Genomic DNA, 13,721 nt, shown 5'->3' on the forward strand with positions numbered 1-13,721 from the left:
AAATTTCATTCAAAACGTGATCGATCTGTGAAACTGTAATCCTGTGCTCCACTTTCCAACATCTCAGCACAATCATAGCCAGAAAAGAGATTTTAATCTGTTTTTACAGTAGTCATAATACTCCATTCGTTCCTTTCCCTTCTAAACAACAACGTTTTCTTTTCTTGTCAACTAACACTGTAGTAGAATTGGCAAATGGAAAATTAGTTGGGATGAATTTTGAAGTACTAGGGGCTATAAGCTTATGTATTACAGATTACATTAAAATGTATCCACGCACATGTAAGTGTCGTGTCTCTACACGCATACATCAGCATAGTTAGAAATAGACACAGAATATAACACATAAAATTTCGTTTTTATTTAATCAAAAGTGTAATATGAACAAATGATATATTTCACTGAAATTCAGAATCTTGCGACGCGAATCATGTTGTAGCTGGCAGCAGGACTGGTGACAGAACGCGTGTTGTATCTGGCAGCAGGACTGGTGGCACAGCGTGTGCTGAATCTGGCAGCAGGACTGGTGGCACAGCGTGTGCTGAATGTGGCAGCAGGACTGGTGACACTGCGTGTGCTGAATGTGGCAGCAGGACTGGTGACACTGCGTGTGCTGAAACTGGCAGCAGGACTGGTGACACTGCATATGCTGAATCCAGCAGCAGGACTTGTGGCACTGCGTGTGCTGAATCTGGCAGCAGGACTGGTGACACTGCGTGTGCTGAATCCAGCAGCAGGACTTGTGGCACTGCGTGTGCTGAATCTGGCAACAGGGTTGGTGCCTTGATGGGTGTTGCATCTGGCAACAGGACTGGTGATAGGATGCATGCTGTAGCAGGCAATGGGGATGGCGGATGCTATTTGTGTGGAGGCTGACGGCGATGCTTTGGTCACCAACTGCTCTAAAGGTAATGAGGCTACACGCTTTGTGGTTAGATGGGCTGCTGGTGATATAACTTCTGTTTTGCCTGGCGATGAGGCTCGAAGAATTGCTCTTGTTGTGGGTGGCAACGCCACTTCAATTGTAGGTGCCGACGTCACTTGTGTCATGCCTGATGAGACATGTGTTGTAGATGGGGACGTGGCGGGACATGCCATGTGTGTAGCAGGTGCCGGTTCAAGTTGTGTTGTGGATGGCAATATGGCTGGAGACTCCAGTTGTGTTGTGGACTCCGTGGCCACTCCTGTTGTGGCTGGTGATGCGGCTGGTGCAACCACTTGTGGTGCAGCTGGTCGTTGAACTGGTACTGTGGATGGTGACGCAGGTGGAGACGCCTCTTCTATGGTGGCTTCTGCTGGCTCTCCTCCTGTGTCCGGCAACGTGGCTGGCGGTACCTGCAGTGTTGACGTGGGCGACGTGGCTGGTGACGCCGCTGTTGTTGCTATTGCTGGCTCCTGTGAGAAAAAGATATAATGGATGATGTTAAGATGTTGATAAATGTGTTCCATGTGGTACAAATTGGGGGAAGATTCATTCACAATAATTTGGATCATTAAAGTAACATGAAATATTGCCAGTTCTTTGGTACATCTATTCAGTACATATTTAAATCGAATGAAAGTACGAATTATTTATCTGTCAATATAGTGACATTATAAATACTGTGAGATTATTTTGGTGTATAAATTATTCTCGTGCATTTTCTTTGTCCGGGTTGGATTTTTAAGAGCTTGTTATTCTGAATAGTAATCTAAACATTAGCAGAAGACTATCACTGCTCGACGTTCCGCTCAATGATACAGTCTCATTCACAACATGACGTTGTCTCCAAATAGCTCGATATGGACCATGCCTGTAAGTTCACTTCTGCACTTACGAGAAGAGACGCTAGGATGCGCATATGCAGCTCACAGGGTTTCGTGGTGGTCTGTGTCCTACAAACATATACTAACGATCCCAAATAATATCACCGAATGTTTAATATGGTGTTGGGCCGCCTCAACAATACAATACACAAGAGGTTCTGGATGTCGCGGATTAGGCCTTTGTGCCTGTACCAGCAATCTGCTCTGTCGTCATATCTGCCACAGGTAGCCTCCAATCCTGCTCTACAGTCCGCAAATGATTCCGACCGTTACGTACCGTGATGAGGAGAGGACATCGAAGGTCTTATCGCCTACTGCAGGTTTCACCGCCATTCAACCTCCTTTCATAGCTCACGAAAGCCAAACAAGTTAACCATTTACCAATGATTGTCCCTAAGCACCTGACACATCGGACTAGCCGTTCTCAGACGCTGGAGTCAGTGCATTTCCGCATTATCGACCCGTATCGTCGCTAGAATGATTCTTCATTTATTTCTGCTCCGTTTCCATACCTTCATTAGCGCACCACGTATTCCCAATCCCCCGAGGGAGGTTTCAGTGTTGAGATACACAATTGGCATAATGTTTACGCTAATTAGAATACAGCAACTATATAACATGCCACACTTACGTTTTCCTCACAGTTTCCCGCTCTTGGTCATTAGTTCCTTATTCGATTGATAAATATACAAATACGTTTGACACCTTATGCGAGTGCCACTTTTGATTCCCATCGATGTATAAGATCAAACCATTTAACATGAGAACAGAGAATCCCGCAACTAAAGAAAGTGACATTTCTTGACTCTTACAAATAACAATAAAGTAGGTAACCCTCAGAACGTATTCTAAAGGAAGCAGTAATTCCGAACACCAATTTTTATCTCAGCCACTAGCTAAGAAAGATTGCCAAGGTTTCACAAAATACCTAATAGGGATAGATGAAAATTGCGCTTTGAAATCAAGTAGGCGACTCCGTCGATGCCTCTCAGAAGGCAGGCACCACGGCGCCCCTCACCTCCATGCTGTCCAGTGGGTGGCCAGGGGCGGTCTTCTCCTCCGGCGGGTCGCTTGCCTCTCTCCCCTCTCCAGTGGTACAGCAGGGCAGCCACCGGCGAAACCGGCGAAACATCTTCTGCAGGAAAGACACACACTAAATGTTGTCCGACATTGTGTGTGAATGCTGTGCTCTTTCAATGCATCACACTTGGAGTAGACATTAACGAAAAGTTGTAACGGTTGTAATGTACCACTCCAATTACACAGTTAGATGGGTCGATGGGTAATTATTCTGTTATGTAGCATGAAACAGTATTATGTGAACTTCAACTGGGATTTTATTAAAGAAGGTATCCCGAGCTAACACCTACTACCTATTTATCTTGCACCTTTGCTTCGAAAGAAAAAACAGTTAGTGGATAGGCTGCAGTTCAGGAAAAATGTATGGAATTATTCCAAAATTAATAAAAGTTCTTTCGCTAGACAGCTATGAAAACAATGAACCCGAACTACGTTCTACGTTTTTCAAACGAGTATGATGTATAGGCCAATCTCTATGAGCAATCGTTTAGTCCGAAACACTAATGTCTTGTACGATTGTGTGTCTCTTGTACTATTTCCTATGCGGTTGTAACAGCTTTACGTGTACTTTTGGACTACTTAATGTAGTTCGTTCCTGTGTTTGAGAAATTGATATCTGTCTAACGGCGGACGAGGACAGAAAGGACCACTTATTACATACCTGTTCCGAAGAACTGGTGTCCGGATGGAAAAATGGACTTTTAGGCTTCTTCTCAGATGGTAATGCGAAGCTTTCACAACTTTCTTCTTTAAGTTGACTGTTAAGTAACGGTTTTTTCAGAACACCTCGAAACAATACTAGAGCGCACGAGAACTATACGAACTCGCAATGTTCCTGAGCAACGGCACAGATAGCTTCAAGCCACACTGCATTGTTGACAGGCAACCCAGATGACGATACATGCGCTGTTAACTGACTGCGTCTTACAGTTGCTACACAATATTTTAGTGTCCATACATTACAACATTTTCATAATCGTGTCTCTCTTGAACGTAAGTGTAAATTAAGGAGTGAAATATCTAAAGGCAAAAATTATTGCTTCAAGTACGAAATATGCCAAAGCGATTTCCGAATATACCTCTACATCGACATCATACTCCGCAAGCCACCTAATGGTGTGTGGCCAAGGGTACTTTCGGTACCACTATCTGATCACTCCAACTCTGTTCCACTCGCGAATAGACCTTGAAAAGCTTCATTCTTTCACGTACTGAACTACAGAACAACTTTTACGTGACTTTAAGTAGTCCCATTCATGACCATTGAAAATATGTTTGTCAATTTTTGTAGTAATGTATTGCCTTCTGCTATTAAAACATTCCGTTATAGAGTAGGATTTTAATAGATGAGCAGAGGACCCTACGGCCAGTTTGCCTGTGAGCCCAACTTATTGTGTCGCTGTGGTTACTCAAGTACGAAAGCTGATTTAATTCTTATCCGAGTGTGATCTATGCCGTGCGTTCGGGAAGCGAAAAGAACAAAAACGGTTAACTCTACTGATATTAGAACAGTTACTGCAGTTCACTCCTTCTCGTTGGTAGTGCTATGTTCTTTGAACTGAAATTTATGTATGTGAGTTGGCAAATATTCAGTAAGATTAATTCGAATGTCGGTGCAAATGCTTATGTCCAGACATAACATAGGAAGTGACTCTGAGAACACTAGATACACTCAGAGGAGAAAATTTCTCTTTCACAATGATGGCGCCAGCAGTTTCACGAGTTTTCGATGTCAAAGGTACTTCCACCCACCGGTTCACATTTACAAATTCATAGACACAAACACGGCTCACACTTTCGATGAGCGTTTCATCAGGGGAGACAATAACGAGTAAATTTAGCAGAAGTTAATGTTATGTCAAGTTAAATAAATATCTTAATGCAGGTTAATATAATATTGTCCCTGTTTTCTGTATTTTCCCTTCTCGTACCAGAGAGTACTTTACTGGCTTCTTCAGAGCAAGTTGTTGTAGCTTCCGGCTCCCCTCGATGTAGCGCGCCCAAAGCCACGAAGAGGCTTGTCTACGTTCTGTGTCCTTCATGCATTGTTCGTGAAACATAATCATTTATTAATATCCACTTACATTTGTTCCTGATTGGCTGTGTCATACCACCATCGAGACGTAAGCGTTTGATGTTCCACCGCGGGTAGGTGACAGTGAAATATTGTGAGTTCGGCTGAGGGCCACGCGGTGTAATTTGGACAGCGAGCGTTACACTTCTGACGCTCAGTGAGTGTGTCCTGTCAGCGAGATCCGGGCAGGGAGTGCAAATAACAGCACAATCAGTACCAACTGAAGAAGACTGCTAGATCAGTAGTGCAAATACTGTGCGTGAAATGAAATCAGCAACACGTCACTACACATGAAAGCAAACAACTGCTCAATTACCTTCAAGAATCGTGATGAACATCTGTGACCCGTCTTTATAACATTGTCGAGAAACAAAAAAGTTCAAAATGTGTGACAGATGTACCTTCACGTTGGTACCTGTGTTTATCTTAGTCACATACTCCCCTCACATGCTGAAATAAATGTGGAGAAGCGCAGGATATATGATACTTACCATAGTTCAGGCTTATCATGGTAATCTGCAGGTCCGGTTCGTCTGTACGATCTTGTTTCTACAAATTCGGCATACTGTGTACGCGATGTAGTTTCAGTAGCTAGGTTCACAGCTTGCCATTTGTGTCTTATGGATTCGTAGTCATATTTATTGGTCGGGTTCGCATATGTAGTATGCAGTGTAGAAGGATCTGTTTAGGAGTTCATTGTTAGCCACAGGGGCACTCTGTTTGCTGACCGAGGTGTGCCTTCCACGAAGGACCACTCGGTACCGGCCATATCCTTCTAAAGCAATGCACCATGCCTGGACTGGGGTGTAATGGCGAATTTTCAGCTCTACTCGGACGTTGTGGAAGAAGAGTAAATTCTAGAACCGTTGACAATGCATTCACTTGTCCCTGCTCCAGTTGCCCCTAGTCCCTTAAATCATGATCCGTATTTTCCATTATCTGTCTACTTTTCCTCTCTTCGAGCAGTATATCTAAGCTCGCTGACACATTGTTAGCTCACTCGGGTATGTTCCGAGTATCACGCATAGTGCCTCCACTGACGTTGTGATGAAAGCCCTTATCAGTCTCAGCAGAACAGTTCATTAACGTCGCGTAACGAGGTACGTTCGTTATGAGAGAGTGACCACGTGCACGCCGCGAACACACACTATGTGATCAAAATTATACGGACACCACAAAAACATACGTTTTTCGTATTTGGTGCATTGTGCTATCACCTATTGCCATGTACTCCATATCAGCAACCTCAGTAGTCATTAGACATCGTGAGAGAGCAGAATGGGTCGCTCACGGACTTCAAACGTGGTTAGGTGATTGGGTGTCACTTGTGTCATACATCTATACGTGTGATTTCCACACTCCTGAATAACCCTAGGTCCACTATTTCCGATGTGATAGTGCAGTGGAAACGTGAAGGGATACGTACTGCACCAAAGTGTACAGGCTGACCTCGTCTGTTGACTGACAGAGACCGCCGACAGTTGAAGAGGGTCGTAATGTGTAATAGCGAGAAATCTATCCAGGCGATCGCATACGAATTCCAAGCTGCATCAGGATTCACTGCAAATACTATGACAGTCAATCGGGAGGTGAGAAAACTTGGATTTCATGGTCGAGCGGCTGCTCATAAGCCACACATCACGCCGGTAAATACCAAACGACGCCTCGCTTGGTGTAAGGAACGGAAACATTGGACAACTTCACAGTGGTGTAACGAATCACGGAACACAGTGTGGTGAACCAATGGCAGGGTGTGGGTATGGCGAATGTCCGGTGAACGTCATCTGCAAGCGTCTGTAGTGCCAACAGTAAACCTCGGAGGCGGTGGTGTTATAGTGCTGTGGTGTTTAACATGGAGTGGGCTTGCACCCCTTGTTGTTTGCGTGTCACTATCACAGCACAGGCCTACATTGATGTTTTAAGCACCTTCTTGCTTCCTACTGTTGAACAGCAATTCGGGGATGGTGACTGCATATTTCAACACAGCAACCGAGCACCTGTTCATAATACACGAACTGTGACGGGGGGGTCATATGGCAATAACGTCCCTGTACTGGACTTTCGTGCACAGAGACCTGATCGCAATACTATAGAACACCTTTCGGATGTTTTGGCCCGCCGACTTCGTGCCAGGCACCACAGACCGACATCGATACCTCTCCTCAGTGCAGCACTCCGTGAAGAATGGGCTGTCATTCCCTCAGAAACCTTCCAGCACCTGACTGAACGTATGCCTGCGAGAGTGGAAGCAGTCATCGAGGCTAAGGTTGGACCAACACCGGATTGAGTTCCGTCATTAACGTTTGAGTGCGCCACGAACACGTATGTCATTTGCAGCCAGGTGTCCGGATACTTTTGATCACATAGTGTAGGTTGTAGTGGAACTCTGTTAGCGGCTGTGTTGATGCATGAGAGTGGAAAAGTTACACTGTTTTATCAACCCCCTGTTTTAAGGGGTTGATTGAGCGGTAGTCCATCGTCAGTCTATACCAGTAGGTATCTAGTTATTGGTTTTCTGTGAATATTTGCAATGTGCCGTTTTATAAGCCGGTCTCCCTGTAATTTTACTTCCGATAACATGCGGACTGTCATGTCGGTAGCACAAGTGACCTTCTTTCTCAGGCATCACCTGCCAAGACTGTGTAGAATGGCTCTAGATTTGATTTCTAGAATTCCTCAGGACTTGGCTCACACCACAGACAACATTTCATATGCGTATTCGACATTATCGCAGATATGTACTAATATACCCCATACTTTTATGTTAGGTGAAGCTCGATAGAAAACTTGCGTTTGACATTATGCGCTAACTCGTATGCCCGGTTAAATATATCATCAATCGACTTATTTCCGCGGAACCCGTATTTTGTTCTAATGGAATGTCGTATACGTAAACCAAACATCGTCTGCTTACACTTCTGGAGTTAACTTTTAACGATGTTCTGTATAAAAATTTCTGCAACTAACCAACCAACAGTAGGAAAAGTACCTTCAGAATCAGTGTTGGAATATATATGCTGTTCTAAGAGAATTAAATGAAATCTATGTGTATGGAGAAGCATGACTTGCTTATCGTAATGTTAATGGATATTACTAATGTACGCATGAACTGTATGTTGATTACGAGTCTGAGGTACTTTCAAACACACACACACACACACACAGAATGAATAAACGAAGCAACTGACGTCATCCGCAGTGGCTAGTCTACATGTACTTTATACATGTAGATTATTGGTTAATACCTGTGATAAAGTGAAGCGCCAAAGAAACTTGTACAGACTTGCGTATTAAAACAAAAACTATAAAACTAAACTCTGCTCGAACAGGCCACGAAGTTCCAACAAAACCGACAGGTCGCTTTGTCATCCTAAGCCCATAGGCGTCACTGGATGCTGGTATAAAGTGGCATGTGGTCGACACCCGCTCTCCCAGCCGTATGTCAGTTTACTGCGTATTCAAATACAGAGATATGTTAACAGGCAGAATAGAGCGCGGCGGTCACCTACGCCTTTATGATACAACAAACATCTGGCGCAGTTGCTAGATCGGTTACTGGTGCTATGGTATGTTATCAAGACGTTAGTGTGTCTGAGCGTGGTGTTATAGTGGGCGCACGAGCGATGGGACATAGTATTTACGAGGTAGCAATGAATTGGGCAATTTCCGGTATGACCATTTCGTGAGTGTACCGTGAATATGAGGAAACCGGTAAAACATCAAATCTCCGACATCGTTGCGACCGGGAAATGATACCGCAAGAACGGGACCGACGACGACTGAAGAGAAGCGTTCAACGATACAGAAATGCAACCCTTCCGCAAGAAACTGTAGATTTCAGTGCTGTGCCATCAATAAGTGTCAGCGTGCGAACCACTCAACGAAACATCATTTATATGGGCTTTCCGAGCCGAGGACCATTCGTGTACTCCTGATGACAGCACCAGGCTCTGAGCACTATGGGACTTGACATCTGAGGTCATCAGTTCTCTAAAACTTAGAACTACTTAAACCTAACTAACCTAAGGACACCACACACATCCATGCCCGAGGCAGGATTCGAACCTGAGACCGTAGCGGTCGTGCAGTTCCAGACTGTAGCGTGACTGCAGTACACAAATCTGTACACCTTGCCTCCGTGCGTCAACACAGTTTTAAATTGTATCGAGAGGATGGAAGTGTACGGGTAATGAGATAACCTCATGAATCTATGGACGCTGCATGTCAGCAGGGGACTGTTGAGGCTGGTGGAGACTCTGTAATGCTGTGGGGCGTGTGCAGTTCGAGTGATGTGGGATCCCTGATACGTCTAGATACGACATTGACAGGTGTCACGTACGTAAGCATTCTGTCTTTTCACCTGCATCCATTTATGTCCATTGTGAATTCCTACGGACTTGGGCAATCCCAGCAGGACAATGAGCCCCCCCCCCCACAGGTCCAGAATTGTTATAGAGTGGCTCAAAGGGCACTCTTCTGAGTTTAAACCTTCCGCTGCCCACCACACTCCGCAGACATGAAAATTATTGAGCATATCCGGGACGCCTTGCAACTAGCAGTTCAGAAGAGATCACCACCCCCTCGTAGTCTTACAGATTTATGGACAGCCCTGCAGGATTCATGGTGTCAATTCCCCACAACACTACTTCAGACACGTCAGGTCGTGTTCCGACACTTCTGAGTGCTCGCGGGGGCCCTGTACGATATTAGGCAGGTGTAGCAGTTTCTTTAGCTCTTCAGTGTAAGAAATGCAACTGTTTCTAACACACTGTTCATCAATGAGCATATTAACGGGGTTCCACTCACGCTTCCAACTGGACAGTGCTTCAGCAGCCACGCTGTTAAATTCTAATACTTACGTTCGTCTTGGTTCTCCTCCGCTGTCAGCAACTTTGCGCCAGCTTCTCAGCTATAATAGACAGCAGATTCCTAACCTGGGTCAGTTTACCGCGGGAACAACGTACAAGGCTGTGGTGCGCCCATTGATATTCCCAGCAATGGACAGAGCGCTTACGGAACATTTGTTCGTTTGGACGGTATCCAGGCTTTTCGATTTACGATATCCGATTCCGTTTATTTTGTGTCTGATTTTGTTCCTTATCAACGGCTGAATTATGTTTACCAGGAATGTTGGGCCCTTTTCTCCCGGGACTCAAGAAGGCTGCTAATTACGTAGTGCATATGCCATAAAAATCGACGGTGTGACCCCGTTTTTTCCGTGCCAGGAATGTAACACTACGCGCGCAAGTGAACGAAGAATTAGACAGATTGACCGCTTTAGGCGTCATGGGACCTATTTGATCCAGTCCCTGGGCTACAACATTAGTCAATATCAAGACGCCGACGGCCATAATCCGTGTCTGTGGTGATGACTCTGAGCTGCCAGTTAATTCAAAGTAAGCGGTCACCTCGACGAGAGTGTCGTTACCAGTCACACCAGTGAAGACCGTCTTCACAAACATAGTCTTTTGTTTCAGACATCGTGTGCCGTAGGACTAAAGTGCAATTTGGAAAAGTCATATTTCTTGCAACCTTGTATAGAATACATTGGACATCTTATTTCTTGGCGGGGGATTCAGCCAACCGACAGCCACACACCCCCCGTAACGGCCCTTTCGCCCCGCGAATATGAGAGGGTTCCAGGATTTCTTAGGCAAAGTCGCGAATTGCCTCAAGTCCCTTCAGCAAGCAGCTTTGGTTTCATTTCCTTGATATCAACCCCTTAAGAAAGGTGCAGCGTTTGAGTGAACTCCTGCCTGACACCACGCATTCCAGACCTTGAAGAACGTCCGCCGTTATGCCCCTTACTTGACCGCTATCAGCTGCTCCTCCAATTTGTCGTTGCAACCGACCCGTCGCAGTATGGCGTGGAGCTCGTGTTGTAGTGGCGTTGTGCAAAATATTCATAACAGCCCATTTGCTTTGTGCCAAAGACCCTTAATGATGGACAGAAGAATTATTCTCAAATAGAGAAGGATGCGCTTGTTATTATGTATCCTATCAAGAATTCTTATATGCTTCTCTACAGTGTTAAGTCTCATTTGGTGTCTGATCACAACCGCAAATGTCTCTCTTTAGCCCCGTGGCAAACTTCCCGTATAACACAAGCTATAGACTTCAGAGTTGGGCCTTGTTCCTTAGTATATGTAACTATGGTATTCATTTCCGCAAATAGCTTACCATTCAAACGCAGTCGCCCTTTCGCACTTACTGATGGGATCTGACCCTGGTTTCGATCAAGATGATGTTCTCTGCTTTTACCTCCACGAGGTAGCTTGGAGCACTGTGTATAGACTCTCTATTACCAGTTCTTCCATTGCTCAAGCCGTCGCCGTCGACCCCGTTCTCCATTTAACTGAGGCAATATGTTCCGGAAGAAAGGCCACAAATTCCATCCACAATTATTGTCAGCTCAGACACAGACACGCGCTCGTCGATGGCGATTTATTATTGTCCGCAGTGAAAGGCTGTTCTGCAAGTAATCGTTACGGTTTCTCTCGGCACGACATTATTCACCTCCTGCTTAAGGATCATTGCGACCTCTCATTCACCAAGATGTTGGCTAGTCGCCATGTCTAAAGCTTTGAATTAGTCATGAATTTGAACATTTAATCACTGCTTTATCTAAATGCGCAGTGTATCAGGCCGTTCCCCGGCAAAGCTGTTCACCATGGTCTGGGCTATCAGTCTTGTGAGTGGGTCCGTGTAGACTTCACAGACTCCCTCTTGGATGCTTGTTGATTGCTGGTCATTGACACTTACTCCCGTTTCACAGAGCTGCCAAGCTCCACTTCAGCACGGCAGAGCCTCTCACTCAGGCAATCTGAATCAAAGATCTGCCCCACACCTCGGTCAGTGACAACAGTCACAATTTTATTCTCAGACGCTTTTTGTGCACAGCATGGATGTAAGTAGGCTGTTTAGGTTTTTATATTGGTAACGCCACGTAGCACTCTGTATGAAAATCACTGGCTGTGCTGTGTGCAGTCTGTGGCTCGTTTGCATTGTTGTAATACTCGCCATTGTAGCGTTGGGCAGTTGGCTGTTAACAGCGCGTAGCGTTGCGCAGTTGGAAGTGAGCAGCCAGCAGTGGTGGGTGGATGTGGGGAGAGAAATGGCGAAGTTTTGAAATTTGTAAGACTGTATGCCATGAACTGCTATATACATTATGACTTTTGAACACTATTGAGGTAAATACATTGTTTGTTCTCTATCAAAATCTTTCATTTGCTAACTATGCCTATCAGTAGTTGGTGCCTTCAGTAGTTTGAATCACTTATTTAGCTGGCAGTAGTGGCGCTCGCTGTATTGCAGTAGTTCGAGTAACGAAGATTTTTGGTGAGGTAAGTGATTTGTGAAAGGTATAGGTTAATGTTAGTCAGGGCCATTCTTTTGTAGGGATTTTTGAAAGTCAGATTGCGTTTCGCTAAAAATATTGTGTGTCAGTTTAAGCACAGTCATGTAAATTTTTTCTAAGGGGACGTTTCATATGTCGACCCTTAGCCAAGGATACCTCACTGGAATCTTCTGATTTTTTTCTGTAGTTTGTGTAATTAGTGTAGATTTTGTTTATTGCTAGCGCGTAATTGTAGAGAGAATCTCCTTTGTAGTTGCAGTATTTCATTGTTGTACAGTAAAACAGGTGTGGCACGCATGTAAATTTGCACCAAGTATTTCGCAGCTGCGCTTGCAATTAACTAGATATTATTTTCAGAGCTATGTTAATGTGTTCTCTTATTTTTGCTCTTCAAATTGTGTTTTTCTGTGTTGTCATGTGAAATATTGTGACAATAAAGGCGTGTGAAACACGTAATACTAGTCTCCAAAGTAAACTGAGTTAATGACAGTGAAGACGAAAGCAGTGTGTTAGCGCCACCATGTAATGAATTAACTAATGTTCAAAGTAGTAATTTGGTAATTGTGCATAGGGAAATGGAGCAGGCTGCAAATAATGGTGTAGGCAGTGAAACAATTAGTGAACAGGGAAGCATTATCGATCGATCGGTCGGCAACAGCTCGCCGCAGGATTCCGAAATGACAGGACACAATCTTGCAAATACTGTAGATTCATGTTTTGTGTCCTCACCGTTTTCTCAAATAAATCAAGACACATTTTCTGCTTTTCAAAATGCGAATATTGCCGGTTCAAATGCACTGCCGAATAGCACTGAGGAACATGTTTCAGACACCAGTGCACTCTTATTACAGTTAATGTAACAAATGGGACATAGCCTTCAAAAGTTAGACACAATGGAACAAAATCTTCAAAAGTTAGACACAATGGAACAACACCAGAGACAAACACAGCAACAGTTAGACACAATGGAACAAAATCTTCAAATGTTACACACAATGGAACAAAATCTTCGGACGTTAGACACCACACTTGAACAAACACGTGAAGATTTAACTACTAAGTTACATAACATCGAATCGAAATGTCAAAAAGTCTGTAATGACGTAAAAACACAAATTTGTGAGCATTTCCAACCTATTTTTTCGCGTCAAGAAAATGTATTACAGAATCACGAAGCAGCCATAAAAGAACTGCAAATTATTGTTTATGAAAATGACGACACCTTGCTAGCTAAAATTGACTCAGTTGCATCTACCGATTCGGTTACGCAACTTGCAAAAACTCAGGAAAACTTAAAGGACACAGTAGATACGATTTCAATACAAATGGACACTCTGAAACTTGGTTCAGAAAAACACACAGAGGAAATAACTTCACTATCGGATAAAGTAGCCGAACTTTCAG

General features: G+C 44.2%; 1 protein-coding gene across 1 annotated transcript; it reads right to left on the reverse strand.

Annotated features, from left to right (window-relative positions):
* Positions 1 to 408: 408 nt before the first annotated feature.
* LOC126221928 (mucin-5AC-like) lies at positions 409 to 2,885 on the reverse strand. The gene is made up of 2 exons (XM_049942181.1): positions 2,825 to 2,885; positions 409 to 1,395 (listed from the first exon to the last, which is right to left on the reverse strand). Exons 1-2 carry the CDS (start codon positions 2,828 to 2,830, stop codon positions 409 to 411), a joined length of 993 nt encoding a protein of 330 aa, XP_049798138.1. The 5' UTR covers positions 2,831 to 2,885.
* Positions 2,886 to 13,721: the final 10,836 nt, after the last annotated feature.

This window comes from Schistocerca nitens, chromosome 1 (assembly GCF_023898315.1).
Source record: "Schistocerca nitens isolate TAMUIC-IGC-003100 chromosome 1, iqSchNite1.1, whole genome shotgun sequence".
In the NCBI taxonomy this organism is placed as follows: Eukaryota; Metazoa; Arthropoda; class Insecta; order Orthoptera; family Acrididae; genus Schistocerca; species Schistocerca nitens.